General features: G+C 52.8%; 8 protein-coding genes across 8 annotated transcripts; 5 read left to right on the top strand and 3 right to left on the bottom strand.

Annotated features, from left to right (window-relative positions):
- Nucleotides 1-12: 12 nt before the first annotated feature.
- On the bottom strand, nucleotides 13-1,647 carry Z517_09610 (uncharacterized protein; the record flags this gene model as incomplete). Its single annotated transcript, XM_013425518.1, has 2 exons — nucleotides 13-378; nucleotides 457-1,647. 2 exons carry the CDS (start codon nucleotides 1,645-1,647, stop codon nucleotides 13-15), a joined length of 1,557 nt encoding a protein of 518 aa, XP_013280972.1.
- A 365-nt stretch (nucleotides 1,648-2,012) lies between these two features.
- Nucleotides 2,013-4,035, top strand: Z517_09609 (uncharacterized protein; the record flags this gene model as incomplete). The annotated part of the gene is made up of 5 exons (XM_013425517.1): nucleotides 2,013-2,220; nucleotides 2,288-2,620; nucleotides 2,681-2,989; nucleotides 3,046-3,183; nucleotides 3,239-4,035. The coding sequence occupies 5 exons, from the start codon at nucleotides 2,013-2,015 to the stop codon at nucleotides 4,033-4,035; spliced, it is 1,785 nt and encodes a 594-aa protein (XP_013280971.1).
- A 1,503-nt stretch (nucleotides 4,036-5,538) lies between these two features.
- On the top strand, nucleotides 5,539-7,610 carry Z517_09608 (uncharacterized protein; the record flags this gene model as incomplete). The annotated part of the gene is made up of 3 exons (XM_013425516.1): nucleotides 5,539-6,073; nucleotides 6,131-6,954; nucleotides 7,023-7,610. The coding sequence occupies 3 exons, from the start codon at nucleotides 5,539-5,541 to the stop codon at nucleotides 7,608-7,610; spliced, it is 1,947 nt and encodes a 648-aa protein (XP_013280970.1).
- An 808-nt stretch (nucleotides 7,611-8,418) lies between these two features.
- On the top strand, nucleotides 8,419-10,447 carry Z517_09607 (uncharacterized protein; the record flags this gene model as incomplete). Its single annotated transcript, XM_013425515.1, has 6 exons — nucleotides 8,419-8,612; nucleotides 8,680-8,715; nucleotides 8,779-9,144; nucleotides 9,222-9,397; nucleotides 9,527-9,950; nucleotides 10,027-10,447. 6 exons carry the CDS (start codon nucleotides 8,419-8,421, stop codon nucleotides 10,445-10,447), a joined length of 1,617 nt encoding a protein of 538 aa, XP_013280969.1.
- A 404-nt stretch (nucleotides 10,448-10,851) lies between these two features.
- On the bottom strand, nucleotides 10,852-11,907 carry Z517_09606 (uncharacterized protein; the record flags this gene model as incomplete). Its single annotated transcript, XM_013425514.1, has 5 exons — nucleotides 10,852-11,094; nucleotides 11,152-11,266; nucleotides 11,356-11,505; nucleotides 11,561-11,655; nucleotides 11,719-11,907. The coding sequence occupies 5 exons, from the start codon at nucleotides 11,905-11,907 to the stop codon at nucleotides 10,852-10,854; spliced, it is 792 nt and encodes a 263-aa protein (XP_013280968.1).
- Nucleotides 11,908-12,306: 399 nt separating this feature from the next.
- Nucleotides 12,307-14,940, top strand: Z517_09605 (uncharacterized protein; the record flags this gene model as incomplete). The annotated part of the gene is made up of 16 exons (XM_013425513.1): nucleotides 12,307-12,461; nucleotides 12,519-12,542; nucleotides 12,597-12,632; nucleotides 12,704-12,882; nucleotides 12,938-13,027; nucleotides 13,101-13,166; nucleotides 13,226-13,306; nucleotides 13,375-13,414; nucleotides 13,472-13,788; nucleotides 13,859-13,909; nucleotides 13,968-14,097; nucleotides 14,159-14,309; nucleotides 14,360-14,471; nucleotides 14,531-14,573; nucleotides 14,642-14,693; nucleotides 14,761-14,940. 16 exons carry the CDS (start codon nucleotides 12,307-12,309, stop codon nucleotides 14,938-14,940), a joined length of 1,707 nt encoding a protein of 568 aa, XP_013280967.1.
- An 819-nt stretch (nucleotides 14,941-15,759) lies between these two features.
- Nucleotides 15,760-16,712, bottom strand: Z517_09604 (uncharacterized protein; the record flags this gene model as incomplete). The annotated part of the gene is made up of 2 exons (XM_013425512.1): nucleotides 15,760-16,345; nucleotides 16,390-16,712. The coding sequence occupies 2 exons, from the start codon at nucleotides 16,710-16,712 to the stop codon at nucleotides 15,760-15,762; spliced, it is 909 nt and encodes a 302-aa protein (XP_013280966.1).
- A 614-nt stretch (nucleotides 16,713-17,326) lies between these two features.
- Z517_09603 (uncharacterized protein) lies at nucleotides 17,327-19,402 on the top strand (the record flags this gene model as incomplete). The annotated part of the gene is made up of 6 exons (XM_013425511.1): nucleotides 17,327-17,593; nucleotides 17,663-17,694; nucleotides 17,772-18,042; nucleotides 18,095-18,140; nucleotides 18,222-19,065; nucleotides 19,189-19,402. 6 exons carry the CDS (start codon nucleotides 17,327-17,329, stop codon nucleotides 19,400-19,402), a joined length of 1,674 nt encoding a protein of 557 aa, XP_013280965.1.
- Between the last annotated feature and the right edge of the window lie 566 nt (nucleotides 19,403-19,968).

The raw sequence follows: 19,968 nt of genomic DNA, 5'->3' as shown, positions 1-19,968 counted from the left end.
CATGTTAGCGTTTCAAGCTTCCCGTTTCCACAATTCCTGTGAATCTCTATTGCGAATCACGCACAGCATCGGCTTCTTGTCCCACCAAAACACAATCTTCTGATCCGCCCAGTCCCTGCTCTCCTCACACAGCTCAAAGTCAAAGTTATACAGCAGCCTGGCCATGATGGTTCGGGTCTCGGCGTACGCCAGGTTGCGGCCGATGCAATTTCTGGGCCCGACGCTGAACGGCTGCAGGGCGTCCCTCTTGTCATAGTGAAATGGCGAGTTGGCCTGGGAGTAGTGGTCACGCAGCCATCTTTCTGGGAGGTATTTGTCGGCAGCATAGAAGTTTCTCGGGTCCCAGTAAGCGGCGAGTTGGTTCACCCCCACAATTACCTGTCAAAGACCGGTTTAGTCAGTGGACAATGAAAAAGAGTTGTCTTTCGTATGGAGAGAGAACGGATAGGTACATACATTCGGAGGGACTACGTGTCCCGAGATCATCGTCGGGGCTCCCGGCGGTGTAAAGCGTGGCAAGGTCGATGGCAAGGGTGGATAAATACGCATAGCCTCGGTGATACAGGCGACCATGTACGGAAGCTTTGAGGATGAGGTGATAAAGGTAATCTCGCTTTCATCTGAAAATACAGACCTCACTTCATGCTGAGCGTGGGCTAGCTTGTCAGGATGTCGCAGCAGGTAGTACAGGGTTCCCGACAGAGTGGTGGCAGAGGTCTCGGCGCCAGCACTGATCAAGACACTGGCATTGACGAGAATCTCCTGGTCGCTCATCCCGTTGGGGGTCCCGCGGCTTTCGACCATGCTGTCCATGAAATCTCCACGTCCCTGCTGCCCCTTGTTACGGATCCGTCTCATGGTGACCTGTTCCGAGAACTGCCACTGGCGGGAATGCGCCTCCGCGAGGGACTTGGGCGTGAGGAAAGACGCGAGCTTCCCTAGAATGGGGTAGTTGTAGAAGAAGCTCAGGTAGGCACCAGCCTTGACGAACAGGAACATGGTCCGAATGTAATCGTGCTCCTGTGCGCTCGACACGCCGCCAAATGGTTCCCCAAAGGACAAGTCGCCAATGAGATCGAACGTGACGAGATGGAGCCATTTGGCCAAATCGACTCGGTCTCCCTGGCGTCCCAAGATGCGTAGTTGCTCCATCAGAGAGTCGACGTACACTTTGATCAACGGTTCCTGCTTGCGTATCGCCTTTTCGGAGAAACCCCCTGCCATGATCTTCCGGTATCTGGTGTGGTCGGCGGAGTTGGCGTGGATGAGGTGGTCAGGCTTCCCGTCCGGCTCGTGGAAGGCGACGGCTTTGGGAAGCTCGGGGTGGCCGAAGCCATAAATGTCTTGCCAGGCCTGAGCATCATTGAAGCTGAGCTCACTGGGACCGATTCTGACCACGTTTCCGTATTTGATATGGAAGTCGAGCAGATGTCGCTCAAGGGTACCTTGCAAAAGTGCTGTCCAGCGAAGAATGGGGAAAACAACCCAGAGTTTTGGGCCGGGGAACTTGCGAACTGGCGAGAAGTAGAGATGATACACCCCTGCGACCAAACAGTATAGCACATAGCATACAATTGAGGCAGCTCCGAGGACGCCAACTCGCTGTCCCGTAGATAGAGATGATGGTAAAAATGCTAGGACTGCCATCGCGAACAAGCTAATCACCAAAACAGATCGTCAGGTTGTTCCTGCCTCGGGTCTCCGCCAGCGGGATATATATGGCGAGTAGTCTGTTCCGAAAGTGCGCCCATGACAGTTGCAAAGGCATCAGGTCAGCTATAACAAGAACGAGGGGTCCGGAATACGCCGTCCAATGGATGATCAGGTTCCGTCGCTCGTCGTAGAGGTTGCTACCAAGGTACAACGGAACATGGAACTGTCAGGACATCCGAAGCAAAAGTGAAAAGTGTCTTAAAACCTGGTGAGTGTTCCATCAAGTCCCAGTTCTTCTGAAGATCTCTGAATCTGTCCAAGTTACTCCACTGGCAGCTTCCACGCTTCTCCAATCCAGCATGGCAGAGACAAAGCCATCCCTAGGTCAAGGGAGTGAGAATGACCACATCCGTCAAGACGCCATTGGAGGCACTTCATTGGACCGGCGGTACTATCGCAGCTTTCGATTCCTTGGGTCTATGGTCGCCTTTTCCTTGTCGCTCTGTGGATCATATGTGGGATATCTGCTGCCTGTCGGAATTCTGACCATTATCAACGCTGACATTGGTAAGCCCTGAAGGGTCTCTCCAGACTTCTCTCACTGCATCCCGGACCACTGACCATGCTAGTTTAGGTCCCGATGCAAACTACCCCATGATTGCGGTTGCTTGGACGATCAGTAATGCACTAGGCAACCTCCTGGTCGGTCGCCTCTCGGACATCTTCGGTCGACGATACTTTCTCCTTGTCGGGAATGCCCTGGGCCTCCTCGGATTCATCGTTTCTGCCGTGGCCCGGAATATTTCCTCTTTGATAGGGGCAAGTGTCCTGATTGGGCTTTCAGCCTCAGTATCTTTGACATTCTATTCAGCTGCAGGGGAACTGGTACCCATCAAGGATCGTGGGTACTGGTATTTTGCAATCTTTGTGCCTGTCATTCCGTTTGGCATGTTCAGCGCGTGGTTAGGTCAGTCTCGGCTTCGATGATGCAGGGTGGCTTGATGTTGACGCTGCATCTTCCTTCTAGCGCACAACTTTGTTCTCATTGCCACCTGGCGATGGTGCTATTACCTTGCGATTATTATTCAGGGGTGTGCAGTCATTTTGCTGGCTGTCGCATATTTTCCTCCTTCAGTGGAACAACTGCACAGCGAGAAATCGCGTCGACAATTGATCAGCGAGATCGACTGTCTCGGCATATTCCTATACACTGCCGGAACGGTTCTATTCCTCCTGGGTGTGAGCTGGGGCGGCTCCACGTATCCTTGGAAATCGAGCGAGGTCATTGCATGTCTTGTCGTAGGCGGTGTTACCTTGATACTCTTCTTTACCTGGGGTGTGTATTTTACTCTCCGGATTGTGATTGTTGTGTTCACGCTAATCTCTTTGCAGAGGGATTTGGACATCCCACAAGTCCACTACTACCGGTGAAGTTCCTGGTTGGGGACAAACGAGGGTTCTTCTTCCCGGCTATACTTGGCGGCGTCGACTCCATGTTTTACTACGGCCTGACCCTCATTTGGCCCACTCGTATGTGGCAAAGCACTCTGGAGTCCCCTTCATTCGCTAATCTTTGCTGCTGCAGAAGTGAACACTGTCTACACCACTGGACTTCGCACAGAGGGATGGCTTGCTAGCATTCTGTCAGCCGCATCCCAGACAGGCACCATGGTCGCGACCCTTGTCTTCTACCGGATGGGCCATCAGCGGATTGCCCTTGGCGTCGCATTTACCATCATGGTTGGGCTTACTGGTGGCCTCACAGTGACAAATCCCACCAACCGAGCGCTTGCCATAGGTCTTGTCACACCAGCCGGATTTTGCATCGGCTTCAGCGAAACCATCATCCTCATGCTCGGCCAGGCTTGTCGAGATCCGCACATGATTGGGTTGGCGGTTGGGACGCTCGGCTTCCTGCGCCTGCTCTTTGGAGCGGTCGCCCAGGCTCTCTACACTACTATCTTGTCAAACCGACTTGCTACAACCTTGCCGCGCAGAATAACTGAGTTCGCGGTGAATGCAGGACTCCCTACTTCGGCATTGCCCGATCTGTTCCAGGCGGTGGCTACTCAAGATCCGGATGCTCTAAACTCTGTGCCAAACATCACGTCGAGTGTCATCGAAGCGGTCACAATGGGCCAGAAGTTTGCATATGCCGATGCCTTCAGCAGTGTGTACTGGACGGCGTTTGCATTTGGAGCTGTCGGTGTTGTGCTCACACCATTTGTAAGGAAGGATGTCAATGACGAGATGACTGCTTATGTGCCCAAGAAATTGCGTGGTGTGTTGGATGATGGTAAAGTTGCGGATGGGAAAGACCTCGAGTTTGAGAAGGGCCAATCTACCACCCATGTCGATCATCCCCTTGCGAAGTCTGCGTAGAATGTGAGTTGCTGATTGATCGAGATAGTCAGGTAGACAGGACTGCATGACAGGGCCCGGTTTGTGTCCCGGTTCTGTACAATTTCAAGGCAATCTCAATGAAGTTCATTTCGAAAATGCAGACTCGGAATCTCGGTCTGGTGAGGTCGGAATTATCTCTCAACAGCTTATAAGAGCAGTAGTCCCTGGGTGCTCGTCAAAAATTCTCCCAACAACCTTCAAATCTCCAATCGTGACGATTGCTCCTCCAAGCAGGCACCCGTGGCCTCCAGAAGACTCACTTGACTGCTCCCAATGGTAGAATGGAGGCTCGAAGCTCCTGACATATGAAATCTGTTAAAGTGGTCGGCGACTTCATTTCTTCACACCGCGACACCGAATGCGGGTTTATGCTCACCACGACGAACGTCTCTCTGACAAACAGCTCGTCCTGACACAAGAGCAGGGTCTTTCTGGGTTATACTCGGTAGAGGCAAATCCCTGAGACCGATAGACCCGTCCGTGCTGGTGGCATGGGGAGATTGCGAACCCTGACGTGGTGGAATACTCCACAACAGACCTCCGTGTTCGGCCATATACCTTCCACCCCACAACTATCAGCTCCGTCAATAACCTGTGGTGGGGGGATTTGGCCAGGTACCGGGAACTTGTGTATACTTGGCTGAGTCGATTATAATGCGATCAAGGGCGGTGTACCTCTAGTTGAACAGAGAAAGAGTTGGGAGGGGCCAGAAAATAGAGCGTGATAAGTGACAGTATGTGATTGGCTGTCAGAGTGCGATGCGGGTCCGTGTCTTTCCCGATACGGATAGCATCGACTAGCCTAATAAGGCAGTTCATCGTTCCATCCTGTCGAGCTGGTCGACATTGCCCGCTTACCGACTCCTGCAGCTTGGCGCGGAGAACAACTTTTAAATCGGGTCAAGCTCTTCGTCCTCCTTGATACTTTTGAATGCACTCAGCCACCACCCACTTGCCCCTGATGGAAGACGTCGAATTTGACATCAGTGCACCTGTAAGTTCTGGCCATGGATACCGCCCTATACTCGGATCGCTAGGCGCCCGGAATTTTACAAATCTGGCTCACGTATCCCACCAGAACAGGCGCCCAGGCACAAAAAGATGCCAATATGTGTCTCGAGCATGGTAACCTTGAGTTGAATCATCTTCTCCAACCTCCCCGATCTGACAGTTTAATAGTGTTGAATGTCAAAAGCGTAAAGTAAAGGTTGGCAAAGACCGCTGCACTCTCTGGTTGTTTCAATGAATTCGCGCTGATTTCATTTCTTGGCCTAGTGTTCAAGAGAACAGCCTGGCCCATGTCAGGCATGCCTCAATTGCTCGCTCACTTGCGTGTACAACACTGGCGCCCGGAAACGGCGCTCAACCAAAGTCAAGCAGCCTTCAACAGTGCAAGTACCATGGTTGTTGAGATATGTAATTCCGCGCCACTGACCGGTACCCAGTCAAACATCCCAGGCGATATCTGCGGCTCCCTCGGAAATGTCGTCCACTGCACCGGCGACTACTGCCGCGATACATGCGCTACAATCTGACCAGTCGCCTAATAACCCTGCAGGGTCAGAAAGGACGGACCCAAATGCTGATATATTAGCCAGAATAGCCAGACTAGAGCAGGGATTGGCCATGGAGCAAGCTAGAAGAATGTCAGGCTTACAACCTTGGGACATCAGCTATACGCTTCCTGGCCCATCGCTTGACAACGTACCATTGGACCTTGATCACAGTGATATGTCGGCCATTCTTTCGTCTGAGCACGGCACGATGCTGCAGGAGGATAGATCTGGTCCGAATGATCCACAGGCCTGCCAGAGCGAAGCACTTCCGGAAGGTCAGTCTAATGGAGTGACTCTACCCCAAAGAAACACTGGCGGTCGGTGCTGTTCTCCGGGTCCTGGAAATACGTATGCTTGCCATGGAGATGACTTGCAGCTTTGGTCCCAGGAAAACAGTAGCCTGGAGATTGAACTCATGCGGAAGCGCTTAGAGGCATATTTTGTGGTCATAAACCCGTATTGTAAGTATCAAAAGCGCATTCAGCACGACTCTCTTGCTAAATACCATTTCCCAACAGACCCGTGCTTGAACGAAACACAGACGCTCGCCCAGTTCGAGAATTACCTGCAAATGGACGAACAGGAAAAGTTGAGCTTCGACAGTGTTCAGTTTGTGGCCATGCTCCATCTTATTTCCTCCCTCCTGGCCATCTTGGAGGACTCTTCTAGCAATTCCGACGACGAAATTCCGGGCTGGACGGGTTTCAAACGTGCAAGCCATCTTCTCTACCACACCGCGTGGCTGGCAGACGGCAATCTCGCCACCATTCAAACCCTAATCATCAAATGTACCTACCTCTTATATGCGGAAAAATACAATGCGACTTACGACGCCGTGGGACAAGCCGTGAGGCTGTGTTTTCTCATCAAACTCCATACTCAATCGGAAAACGACCAATACCAAAGCCCCTTTGAGACACATATGCGGCAAAGGGTTTTCTGGGCTCTCTATTGTCTCGAACGAAATGTTGCCCTTGTCTGTGGAGTTCCTTATCTGATTCGAGACTCAGAGATCCAGGTCCCTCTCCCTAGTGAACTGGATGATCGGAGTCTAGGGAACACGGAGCAGGTCCCAGATGAGAGTCCTACTTATTCGTTTATCCCCCATCTTCACTGCACGTCGCAGTGGGCTCAGCTCAGCTCTCAATGCTGGGATCGTCTTTTCTGTGCGAGCGCCAAATGGCCAGTGGACGAGGATTTCATTATCACAATGGATGCCAGGATCGAGTATCTACGGAACCGAGTCCCGCAACGACTGTCCTGGAGGAAATTTGCTGCGAACAAGGAACACGCGGTGGACTCGCCTCCTTACATGAAACGGCAAGCCATGATTCTCCATCTGGTAAGTGTGTCCCGTGCTGTCGAGACTTGCTGTTGCCGACACGTCTTGCTGACGTTCCCTGCCAACAGCGCTGCAACCACCTGCGGCTGCAAATACGACGAGAGAACATCCTGACGACTGAATTCCGCACTCGAGATGTACGTAACATCTTGGACATTGCGACAGACTCCGTCGACATCCTCCACAGCTTTCACTTCTCGCCAGAATTCGGCCTGCTCTCACGATACATGTGCGTGACTTACATCACAGGCGCTCTGATTGCTGTAGGTGGTGTGATCCTGGGCGACAAGCTAGACAGCAGCATCCTTCTCGCCGCGACGCAAACGTTCAGGCGCGCGGTGGACGTCCTGCGTAGCATCTCTGTGACACTCCGGCTGGCGCGGTCGAATCTCAAGAAACTGGAACGAATCATCGATGCCACCGAGAGAATCGCCCAGACTCACGAGGTGAATTTGATCAGTGATAGCCTCGTCACGACGTTCACCTCGACCCAGCCAAGGCCTAGTGACAGGGACCTAGGGGACGCAAGCAGACTCCCGCACAAAGATACCACGGTGCCCTTTGACCTGGGCAACATCGACGACGGCCCTATCCGCATGATGTATACGCCTGCATTCGATGCACACTATTGGGACTCTCTGATACTTGACCTGTGATTTCGTCCTCTCCCTACTGGGTTCTTTTGAGAATTGACAGGCCTGGAACCAGCGCGATTGCCACAGAACGCAATCGAATCATTGATTGCCAGCTCGTGCAAGAAGGACTTTGCAGACGGGTGGTGAACCTATGCCACACAAGAAGAGCGACACTCGGACTGCATTGGACTCGTCCATACTGAGTATCGTCAAGAAAAAGGAAATAAAAAAAAACCATTGTAGAAACTCACTCATTCAGGGTTTCCTCTGGCCACCGCAGACGTACATCTTCAGGGTTTGAGGTGTAGCTTTGCCGAAGCGCGAGCCGACACCACAAGACTGAAAGTCATACTATGATGTGGTCAGACAATTTGGCTCTATGTATATATCATACTTGGCTAGATAATCGGAATCAGGATGCGGAAGCAACACAGACACCGATTACAAGTTGTCTTCACACTAGTGTGACTGAGTCAAACTCCTTGATCTCCATTGGCTCCGGAATGATCTTACATCCTTTATGGGGAAGACAACACTTGTATGTATCCACGACCCACGGTCCAGTCACCTGCCAACGAGACCCCATTCTCTGAAATTCCGAGAGTCGAAGACCACGTAAGATTTAGTGGGAAGACACCTAATCAGGGTGCGTCGTCAGTCCCGGCCGCTGTTGTGCTAGCACCTGTGTACAAGTATCTCTTTATCCGACGGCGCGATCATTTGTAGTCGGTGTGTATTATTATTACCGAGGTGACCATTTATCTAGACATCCTCGACCACGCTGCCCATCCCATTCACGAAGTTTCTTATTTGCAGTCAAGCGACAAGCATGACTTCCAACGCGTATACCGTCCAGGAGCGACCTATCCACTCCGGGCGAAAGCTGAGAGTCATCTGCATCGGCGCTGGGGCCTCCGGTCTCCTTCTGGCGTACAAGATCCAGTACAACTTTTACGAATCTGACGTCGAACTGCAAATCTACGAGAAAAATCCCGACCTCGGGGGAACATGGCTCGAGAACAGGTCTGTGACGGGCACATCCGGAAGGCTCTTGCCTTGGAACGGGGTTGTTGATTGACTTGGGGAATAGGTATCCTGGCTGCGCGTGTGACTGTCCGGCACATACGTGGGTGTTCCCCCGCGAGGCTCTCTCCATCCACCGATGCGAGTCCAGCTGACCGAGTTGTAGGTATACGTGGTCTTTCGAGCCCAAGGCGGACTGGAAACAGACGTTTGCAACATCTCCAGAGATTCATCGCTACTTTGACGAGTTTGCCGCCAAATACGACTTGGAGAGGCACATTCGGTACAACAGCCAGGTCTCGGGCGCGAAGTGGAACGACGAACAAGGCAAATGGGCGGTGGAGATCACGCAGAATGGCAAGGTTGTCCACGATGCCTGTGACATCCTCATCAATGCGTCTGGCATCTTGAATAACTGGCGGTGGCCCGCGATCCCAGGCCTGGAGAATTTCAAAGGCCCAAAGCTACATTCTGCAGCGTGGGACGAGACTCTGGATCTGACTGGGAAGAAGGTCGGATTGATTGGCAACGGGTCAGCTATTCCTTCATGTTTACCTGGCGGTGGAAATGTCGTGGCTTGTCGTGCATACGGACTGACAGTGGTGCTAGATCCTCCGGCATTCAGATTCTCCCCGCCATTCTTCCCGTGGTCGATTCGGTTGTCAACTTCATCCGAGAGCCGACCTGGGTGTCGCCCATACCTCTCCCTGGATTCGAGGCCCGCGAGTTCAGTCCGGAGGAGCAAGATGAGTTCCGCACCAACACGGCCAAGCACCTCGAGTTCCGTAAGACGATCGAACGCACGGGCAACCAAGTATTCCCCTTGTTCCTGCAAGATTCCGACGCGCAGAAACAGGCATTTGACCATTTCAAGTCCGGCATGAGGGAGCAGATCTAGTCTGACTATCTCAAAGATAAGCTGGTGCCGCAATGGAGCGTCGGCTGTCGCCGCCTGACTCCCGGAGTGGGATACTTGGACAGCCTGGCACATCCCAAATCGTCCGTGGTATATGGTGAGATCATGCGGGTAACCGACACCGGGCTTGTGATGGAGAATGGCGAGGAGCACCCTGTTGATGTGCTCGTCTGCGCCACGGGATTCGACACGACCTTCAAGCCCCGGTTTCCTCTGATCGGTCCTGATGGGAGTTCGCTGGCGGAGAAATGGGCAGCAGAGCCACTCTCTTATCTCGGTGTCGGCGCCCCAGGATTTCCAAACTACTTCATGTTCTTGGGGCCGAATTGTCCCATTGGGAATGGACCGGTGCTCATCGGTATCGAGACGCAGGCGGACTATTTCATGAAGTTCATCCAGAAAGTTCGGGAGGAGAATATCAAGTAAGGGCCCTTTCGCTGGACATGCCCCTGTCGTTTTCTGTCAAGGACTTGGTCACTGACTCGTTGCTTTGCTCAGGTCTTTCAACCCCAAAGAAGCAGCTGTGGTTGAATTCAAAGAGCACAAAGATACATGGATGAAACGGAGTGTGTGGGACCAAGAATGCCGCTCCTGGTACAAGAACCCCGCGGGACAAGTCACTGCCGTCTGGCCCGGCTCCGTCCCCCACTACATTGAGACGATGGAGCGGCCGCGCTTCGAGGACTACGACTGGAACTACCTGACGGCGTCGAATCGGTGGTCGTTCCTGGGGAACGGCTTCTCACAGCGCGAGGCACTGGGTGCGGACCTGGGCTGGTATATTCGGCAGACGGACGATGCTGTTCCTCTGGGGAAGAAGGAGAGGTTTGTCTTTACGCCAGGTACAGACGAGCACACGGTTCCGGCCGCGACGACGCTGGGGGCGCCTGTTAATCCGCCGGTCAATCCCCGCTTATGATTGCTGCTGCCAATAAGGGTTTTTGAGAATGTTGCTCTAGGTAGAATGTACAGGTTTGCTCAGCTAAACAGACGTCTTTTGTAGAAACCGGCCAGTGGGAATGCTGCCAGTGTGACAGTGACCTTGCACCTTCTGGTGATCAATAGACTCATCTCGGTCCTTGGTCTATGTACGAGTGGATGAATACTTTTACGCCTCCCCCGTTGCATTCACCCTTGGCTTCCTTCCAATACGTTGTCGACGCACTGCTCCAGCTAACGCATAGCCTCACTAGACTACCACATGCACATATCTCCCGTACATGGCCTCTGTAGCTCGAAATCGCCTAAAAGTTGTTCTCGTTCACAGTAAATCCGCTAGAAAAAGGTCAGCAAGGCATTGTCGCAACAGTCCGGGACAAGGTCTTACTTGTCGCAAACGAGATTTTGCGCGTTGACCAGGCTCATCTTGGGACTACACAGTAGCGCCACGGCGTCACCGATCTCCTCAGGCCATGCTGTCCGACCCTGTCGTGCCTCAAAGCCTGCCCAGGCCTCCGCGAGGCGTGGGTCACCAAGAGACCCGTCGGTGGCGGCCATCGAGGTATACACGAAGCCGGGAGACACGGCGTTGACACGGATATTCTTCTGTCGATATTCCAGAGCCGCCTTGATAATATGTCAGTTAGCCTCCCGGGAGCGTAGGCAGTGTACGTGGGCACTTACTGTCTTGGTCATGCCATAGACGGCATGCTTGGACGCAGTGTATGCGACGGTCGTTGAGCCGGACATGATGGAGTTGACAGAGGCGAAATTGACGATGGCGCCCCGCTGGGGGACTCTCCTGCCCTCGCTGTTCATTTGTTAGAAGAGGCTCGCCAAGTCATGGAGAGAACATTGACTGGTCGAGACGGATGGGGGTTTGCTTACAGGGTCAAAGGCTGTTGCTTTTCCATCTGCCGTAGTTGGAATTTCATGCAGATGAAGACCCCCAGGGTATTGATCTTCAGGCACTTATCAAAGGCGGCGGCGTCGACGGCGGTCGTGAATCCCAGAGGTCCCGCAACCCCAGCGGCGTTTCTGCTCCAAGGTCAATAGACTTGTCCTCGACGACGTCCTGATGGTTGATACTTACGCGGCGTAGTCAAGGCGGCCAAACTCTGCAACTGTTGCTTCGACCGCCTTCTCAACCTGAGCCTCATCGGTCACGTCGCACCTGATGGCTAGGCACTATCACAGCCCCGTCGGTCAGTTCTGCCCATGCTCGTCGTATTCCTGACTGTGTGTGCTTACCTTCGCACCCTCCTTGATGACCTCCTGCTTCGTAGCTTCCAGAACATCATCAGGGAGGACATCTACAATGGTAACACCCCGGCATCCTTCTCGTGCAAACGACAGGGCCACTGCTTTCCCGAGTCCGCGCGCTCCACCAGTAACGAAGGCGACTCCTGATGGCAACACCCACTGTTTTGACGGCGACATGGTTGATCAAGTCTCGGCACTTTCTCACATATACACTGGAGCGGGGAGTGTCCTTGGGACATGTCACTGCTGCATAACGCTTGGATTTAACAGTGTCAGTGATGTCTCTACACTCTTTCCGACGCTCTGGCCTGCGGAATAGTTGTACGCCACGACATTCCTAAGGGGATGTTCCCTTTAGGTTTACTAGCTCCACTTGCGACTTGCTTCCGGTGTCAGCCAAGAGCTCGGAATTAGGACGAGGAGGAGAACTAATTGCGGGTGGGGTGTGAGATAGCCTCGAGGTAAGAGGATCGAGAATCTATATACAATAACAACGGGTCATGGACACTTCTCATGGGAGATCAATCTGTGCTATCTACATTCAATCAAGACAGTTGCGGGCGTAATAGTTATACGATGGTTGCTGACCCTGCGTACCATATCCCGGACCAATGGCTCGAGGCGGAAAGGCCCGTCCGCATCATCTGTGCTGGTGCTGGGCCGGCGGGGATCCTGGCAGCGTACAAGGTGCAAAAGGACTTGCCAAATGCCAGCATCGTGTGCTATGAGAAGTGAGTGTGGCACTCTCTCGAATGAATAGAACTTGCACCTTCTGACACCCCGAACAGAAATCCCAGCATAGGTGGAACTTGGTAATTGCAACCCTGGAGCTCGAGACACTGGGCATCCGTGTCTAACGATCACAGGTACGAGAACCGCTATCCAGGATGTGCCTGTGATGTGTAAGTCTCCCCTTACCCCTGCAGCCAGCGCGGCCGTCTCGTTTGCTGATCTGTATCGACCCGCCCCAAAGTCCGGCTCATGCGTACACATATCCATTTGAGCCAAACCCAGAATGGTCCAGCTTCTATGCTGGCTCGCCAGAGATCCTGGAGTATTTCAAGAAATTCACGGAGAAATACGACCTCAACAAGTATATCAAGGTCAATTCCAAGGTCTCCAAAGCCATCTGGGACGACGAGAAAGGAATCTGTGAGCGCCTCGACTCGACAGCTCTTGGCCTGTATTCTAGGCTGATACATTGCAGACAACGTCACCATCGAGACCAAGGACGGGCCTATCGAGGATTGGTGCCATATCCTGATCAATGCTACTGGGTACCTGAATAGTTGGAAATGTGGGTTCCTTGATTCCTCGCCTCGCTCTGTGAGTTGAGCTGCGTGGGTAAGACAGAAACTGATTGATGGTAGGGCCTGATGTGAAGGGCTTGAACACCTTCAAAGGGACTTTGCTGCATAGTGCGAACTGGGACACATGTGAGCAGGGATCGATGGGTAATGATCAAGTGGAAATAGGGGCTTACTACTTTTTGCAGCGATCGACTGGAAAGACAAGAGAGTCGCGATTCTTGGGACTGGTTCTTCGGCAATTCAGATGGTGCCTCAGATCCAAAAGAGTGGGTTGATCTTCCTTGACTCTGGAGCCGTCCATGGTGCGTCCTTTGACTGACTTGCCCTCATGAAGCTGCCAAGTCGCTGGTGACATTCATGCGATCCGAGACATGGTATGAATCCTGTGGCATCTGTACGTATAGGCGCCCCGGTTAACCTAGTCGATCTAGGATTTCTCCCCCCGTGGCTGGCGACATTCTCCAAGCCGACAAGACCACCTCAACCGACAAAGAAGCAAGCAAGCGTCCTGAAGCACAATACTATTATACCGAGGAAGAGAAGCGCCGCTTCCGCGAAGATCCTGAAGCGCTGACCACGTACCGGAGGAACTTCGAAATTGAATTCAACAAAATGTTCGACATGTTCATCCAAGGCACCGACGCCGCTCGATTGGCCAAGGAGTTCATGACAGAGGAGATGAAACGGCGTATCGGCCCAGGGCATGAGGAGCTCAAGGAAAGAATGATCCCAAAGTGGCCGGTTGGATGTAAGCTTCCACATATCTTCTTGAGCCTGTAAGGCGTTTTGATATAGAACATGTCTAACCCAAACCACAGGTCGTCGAGTTACACCCGGTGATGGATACCTAGAGGCCCTTGTCCAGCCAAGTAAGTCAGTCTGCATCGACTCGTCACTCTTCCCAGCTAACCAGGGATCTCACATCAGACGTCCGCTACATCTTCGACGAGATCGAGGAGATTGTGCCCGAAGGTCTTCGCGACGCCAAAGGAGAGCTTCATGAAGTGGACATTATCGCTTGTGCGACCGGCTTCAACATCGCATTTACACCTTCTTTGTGAGTGTCTTGACTGGAAGAACCAAACTGTTGATCAATCTAACATACGTCGCGATAATAGTGAGATCAAGGGCGCTGGTGGCGTGGATATGCACGAGTTCTTTAACCCAGAGCCTCAGGTCTACCTCGGCCTCGCAGCTCCCAACTTTCCCAACTATTTCATTATCAATGGTGTCCGGGGCAACTGGGCGGCCGGAACGGTCCTTATTACTGTAAGTAATTGTGTATTGTCGGGAGGAAGTATATACTGATGGGGCTACAGCTCGAAGTCTCGGTCAACTACATTGTCGAGAGCGTGAAGAAGATCCAAAAGGAGAATATCAAGTCCATGGTGGTCAGACAAGAGTGTGTCGATCAGCTCTACCAACATATTGGTTCGTGCTCCCCCTGAATCTACAAGTGAATGTGCTGGAGTTGACCGATCGATTTACAGATGAATGGCACAAGCGATCCGTGTGGAACGCGGATTGCAAGAAGTAAGCATAACCTGTCCCTCACACTCCCTTTCCGCAGAGCTGGATATATGCTAACACTGATGATTTAGTTGGTACAAGCAGAACATCGTCGGCGGCAAGCTCTGGATCTGGGGCGGCTCGGTAAGCACGGCCTTCCTCCCTTTATCTGTATCGTCGAACTATTCTACTCACAATACTTTCGTTCCAGGGCTTGCATTACAACAAAACCATCCAGAAACCCCGATTCGAGGATTACACGTACAAATATAGAGACGGCAATATGTGGGCGTATCTGGGCAACGGCTTCACCGAAGCACAAGTCAACCGCGACAGTGCGCGGCTTGGGACGTACATGAGGGCCTCGGATACACCATTCGAGTTGTATTAGCATTGGGCATGAAAGACGAGCAGATCCCGAAGTTGAACATTCGAGATACAGAATATATGCTTTCGGAAGGCTGTAGCAAAAGAAGCGAGAGAGGATGAACGCGTAGAGTTGCAGGTTGAAGGATAATTCTCTTTCTTCCCGACAATAGTCGTCCTTGCGCAGTGCTTCAGCAATCTCTGATTTTACGAAATGAAGGACCTCCGCTTCTGCGGAGGGCAATACTTCCTCAGAACGATAGAGATGCCAACTCAAGTGGTTCTGGTGATAGACAAGACATTTGTATCGCTGTCTTGTGGACGACCGAGAACTACTCCACGAAGTCGTGGTCTCTTGTTCGCTGCTCGACCGAAACTGTGGCTGAACATCTCCCTCAGGCGTCCCTTGATTCGATTTGCTTTTAGAAATGGCAGTGGCTCACCAGGGCGTTCATCGGATCGGTACCAAAACAAGCTCAATCATATCAGTTGCATGGACTCTCACCTCCCAGACCGTGCTTAGAAACCCATGGCCGACATCAGGTGCTCATATCGGACAAACAACGCAGTGCACGACAGTTCGGAATTTTGCTAGTTTGTGTGGTTCTTGTGTCGAGTCTGCCTGAGCTCAACGGAATAAAGTGATTGGTCTAGGCTCCTAAATGTGGATCTATCCACCTTTGGTGGGGCTACTGGTAATATACCACAACTAACCCCCGATGCAGATGGACACGACAACACGATGGACAAGCACATGGACAAGATGACTGACGGGCAAAACATTTTCTCTAGAATTGTGACAGTGACCGCGTCATTCAATTCAACGGGTAAGCACCACATCCATCTAATGAGTCCCATTGGTCTGGACGAGGACATTCCCACAGGCGTCGTAATACTTGACGGCACCCTTTCTCTCGGGACGTTCCAATGCCCAGACGATAAGCAGGGGCTCGCTTCCGTGGTTCCTCAAACAATGAGGTGTCCCCGGTGGGAAATACAGCCCGTCCAGGTATCCGACCTCCTGATTTCCTTTGCCCAGGTTAACTATCCCCTTGCCGCCGACCACGACGTACACCTCGGCCGTTTCGTGACTGTGAGGCACCTGCTTGTGGCCTGGCAGCACGGTGGTCATTCCCAAGGCTAGCTTGTCACTCACCACCGACACGCCGGGGTTGAGGTCTAGAAACCCTTTGTCCCCTCCGACCCAGTTCACAGACCATCGCAGGAACTCGGGTTCTTTGGCCCGCGGCGCCGCCCACGAGGGATCCAAGTCTTTCAAGCTGACTGTGAGAATAGGATCCCGCGACGGAGCCCGATCAAGTTCTTCCTGCGTGTTACAGTAGACGGTCACTCCCTTCGCCTCTATCCCGTCGTGTAGCCAGACCAGCTCAACGTCCTCAAATCCGCAGTTGCGGACGCCATGCGGACGCCTTTGGGGATGTATATGCAGTCCATAGGCCCGGCCAGATGGGACCCTCCGTCAGAGTCGTAGCTTTGGACGTGACCTTTCAGGATGATATAGATCTCGGTGATACTGTGATAGTGTAGGCCTTCTTGTTGTTGCCCGATCGGGAGGTACATGTATCCGACGCCAATGTTTTCACCTGTAACTGCACGTCCAAGGCTGGGATTCACATATCCCGCGGGCCCGCCAACCCAGCTGATCAGCCATCGCATGAATCCGGGGATCTTTGCGCTGGAGACATGCCAAGATGGCTCAAGGTCCCGGAAGGGGATGATCGAGGCGACCTTGTTGGAGGTGACATCAGGAGACTCATTGTGTGACTCTTTCCCCATTGTTTAACGACTCTTGCAGTGTCCGTTCGATGCTGTAGAGAGCCTAACAGAGTGGATCCACTCACAGAGCCCCGTTCACAGTGCGTGAGTTGGCCAGGGAGACTAAAGTTGAGGAAGGCTGCTTTACCAATAGGGAGGAGATCGAGGAGACACACGCACGCTGGGACAGGCAATATCCCCTATCACAGACGAGAGAACGGCCAGTTGCTCATACGACACTCGGATACTGACACTGGATTGAAGATTATTTGTATAAGCTGTACGAGTATAGCGTCCCACGCCGCAAAACCTGTTGTCGGAATCGGGCATTGCTGGCGGAATAAGATCGGCCACTGACACCTTGGGTTTTCTCCAAACCCTCCGTGCGATACGACTTGTTGCCTGGGGAGGAGCAAAAAAGTGCCACTCACTGTGCTTCCGAGAACGACAATGTCTCCTGATCAGCTTTGCCACAAGGGGACCATCCAGCCCAGTGTCGCCCCTCGAAGTACTCGGCACAGCTGAAGTGATTGTGGCCCACATTCGTATTCCGCTTCGATATATGACTTCCCTGACAAAGAGAGATTCTGGTCATTGATGCCTCGATTACCCTGGAAACAACAATTCATTCGATAATGGATAATTCAACGTCTGTCCACGACACTTACCATCTCCTGCCCTTTGGGTTAGGGGCTCAGAATGACGGACGACGCAGTTTACTGGCATATGCTATTATTGCCGTGCTGGTCGTCGTCCTGACACGGGCATATTTCTCGCAGACAAAATTGCCAGATGTGCCGATGCTCAAGATCTCAAAGCTGCCCGGCGCTGCGGGAGCCGCTGAAGATCTTGCTCGGTACATCAAAAACGGAGCAGAGGTGATGCAGGTCGGTTGGGAAAGGGTATGTGTGCCCAATTCTCTCTTTGTAGCGAAACAGCGAAGAGGATCAGGCTAATCGAGGTTGGTGAAGTATTCCAAAAAGGGCCAACACTACTTGATGAGGTACGTTCCCACGCTGCTGCTACTACATCGCATTTGATATACGAAAGAATGAAATGCCAACATGGAAAATGCTACAGGACTCCGGGCTTCACAATGCTGGTCGTCGCACCCCGACTCACGGAAGAGATACGGTCTGCAGCCGATGACACGTTGAGCGCCGTCAAGGCGAACAGCGAGTTCATGCAGTTCCGCTACACGCTTCACAAATTCATGGAGACCGATCAGTACCACAATGTCGTCGTCCAGAGACAACTGACCCAGAATCTTGGTAAGAGCATAGCCAGGCCGAATGAGGAGCCCTCCTTGCTGACGAGTTTGCCTTCAGGCCCTAGTCTTTACGCTATCGTAGTAGGTGGTACCGCGAACGTGTGTCATGTTTGAGTACTAAACAGACTCCCAGGACGAGGCCAAAGGCTCTTTCAAAGACACTCTGGGCACATTCAAAGGTAAGAGCCCAAGACGAATCCATCATTATCACTCCCCGACATCTTTCTCTGTGAGTTAACTGACAGTGTCGGGCCCCCTAGTGCCCACCGACCTTACCATGTGGAATCTCAGCTTCGACATCGTCACCCGCACCGCCAACCGCCTGCTCTTTGGGCCGGAACTGGCCAAAAACGCCGAATTCCTTCGCTTGAGCGTCGATTTTTCCTTCATTATGTTCGGCGGCGCCGACATGATCCGCACGTACGCCGAGATCCTCAAGCCGCTGGTCCTGTACTGGAAGACGCCGATGCACAAGACGCTGAACCTGGCTCGCAAACATCTCGTCCCGGTGATCGAACAGCGCATCGCGCTGATGCAGCAACACGAGGCGGTGGGGACCATGGACGTGTGGAAGAAGGAGAAGCCCAACGACTGCATCCAGTGGGTTCTGGACGTGACGCCGCTGGAGAAGCGAGATCCCCAGATGCTCGTGTACCGCATGCTGCACATCAACATCGCGGCCGTGCACACCTCGAGCGTCACCTTCCTCGACTGCATCTACGAGCTCGCCGCGCACCCGGAGATCCACGACGAACTGCGCCAGGAGATCCTCACCACGTTCGCCGCCGAGGGGAACTGGTCCAAGCAGGGCCTCACCCATCTGCACAAGATGGACAGCTTCATGCGTGAGTGTGTCCGCTTCAACCCGGTCTTCTCGGGCAACCTCGACAGAATTGCCCTCAAGGACACCAAGCTCAGCGACGGGACGTTCGTGCCAAAGGGGACGTGGGTCACGGTCCCTTCGTACCCTATGTACATGGATGACGACTACTACGAGAACGCGCACGAATTCGACGCGTTCCGCTTCTCCAAGAAGAGAGAAAAGTCGGGACAGGAGACGGCGTTTTCGTTTGTCCAGACAAGCACGACGTATCTCCATTTCGGGTGAGTATTGTTAAACATCCACACACATCCACCCACAAATCTCTACCTCTTTCCTTTGTTCCCGCAGGCGTGAGAGAAGATGAGATAAAGTGCGCCTCGCTAACCTGTTGGCCTCCCCGTCAGTCACGGAAAACACGCCTGTCCCGGACGCTTCTTCGCCGCCAACGAGATCAAGATCCTGCTGGTCCTCACCCTGATGAACTACGACATCTCCCTGCCCGACCCGACCAAGAAGCCGGAGCCCGTGTGGTTCACAAAGGCGCGAACACCGAGTACCAAAGGCGTCATTCGCTGGGTCAGTCGGCCCGAGGTCCCCGACTTTGCGCGCTTTGAGTAAGGAGATTGGCGGATGTCTTGTTGAACCAGAGACACGGCGATTGGTGTCTTTTTGGACGGCGAGACAGCGAGGAATTCTATAGAGTTTCTTTTGAGTCCCTGCAATCGATATTGCCAAGGGGTCCGAAGGGTTGGTGAGGTCCAAGAATTGACGATATGAACGGAGCGGGTGTGGATGGAGATAGCGCTATTTTTTCGTAGTCAGAATATCCCTTTTGACGAGACCTTGAACCCGTCTTCTACTGGCAATCTGATTTTCATTTCCTTGAGGCTGGATATAATAGGATAATGCGGACTGTGATAGTGAGAACGTCGTGTCGATTGTGTAGGTCAATGCTACATCTTTCAAAGGGCTTTTTCTTCGCGATAGCAAGTCTCTAATCTCTTCTTTCCTTCGGCTGTTTCTTCCTGCCCATGCACCACGAAGCCATCAAGTCGTCGGATGGTAGCCACCGTGTCGATACTGCTTGAAGGTCTCGAACATGTCGTAGATCCCCTCGAAGCGGCGCGCCATCTCGATAATACAAGACGCACTCAGGGACAAGTTGAGGAGGCACCAAGGACGCG

The sequence above is a fragment of the Fonsecaea pedrosoi genome (assembly GCF_000835455.1).
Source record: "Fonsecaea pedrosoi CBS 271.37 unplaced genomic scaffold supercont1.6, whole genome shotgun sequence".
Lineage (NCBI taxonomy): Eukaryota > Fungi > Ascomycota > Eurotiomycetes > Chaetothyriales > Herpotrichiellaceae > Fonsecaea > Fonsecaea pedrosoi.
Note: the sequence above shows the minus strand (reverse complement) of the source record. Positions and strands in the feature narration are given on the sequence as shown.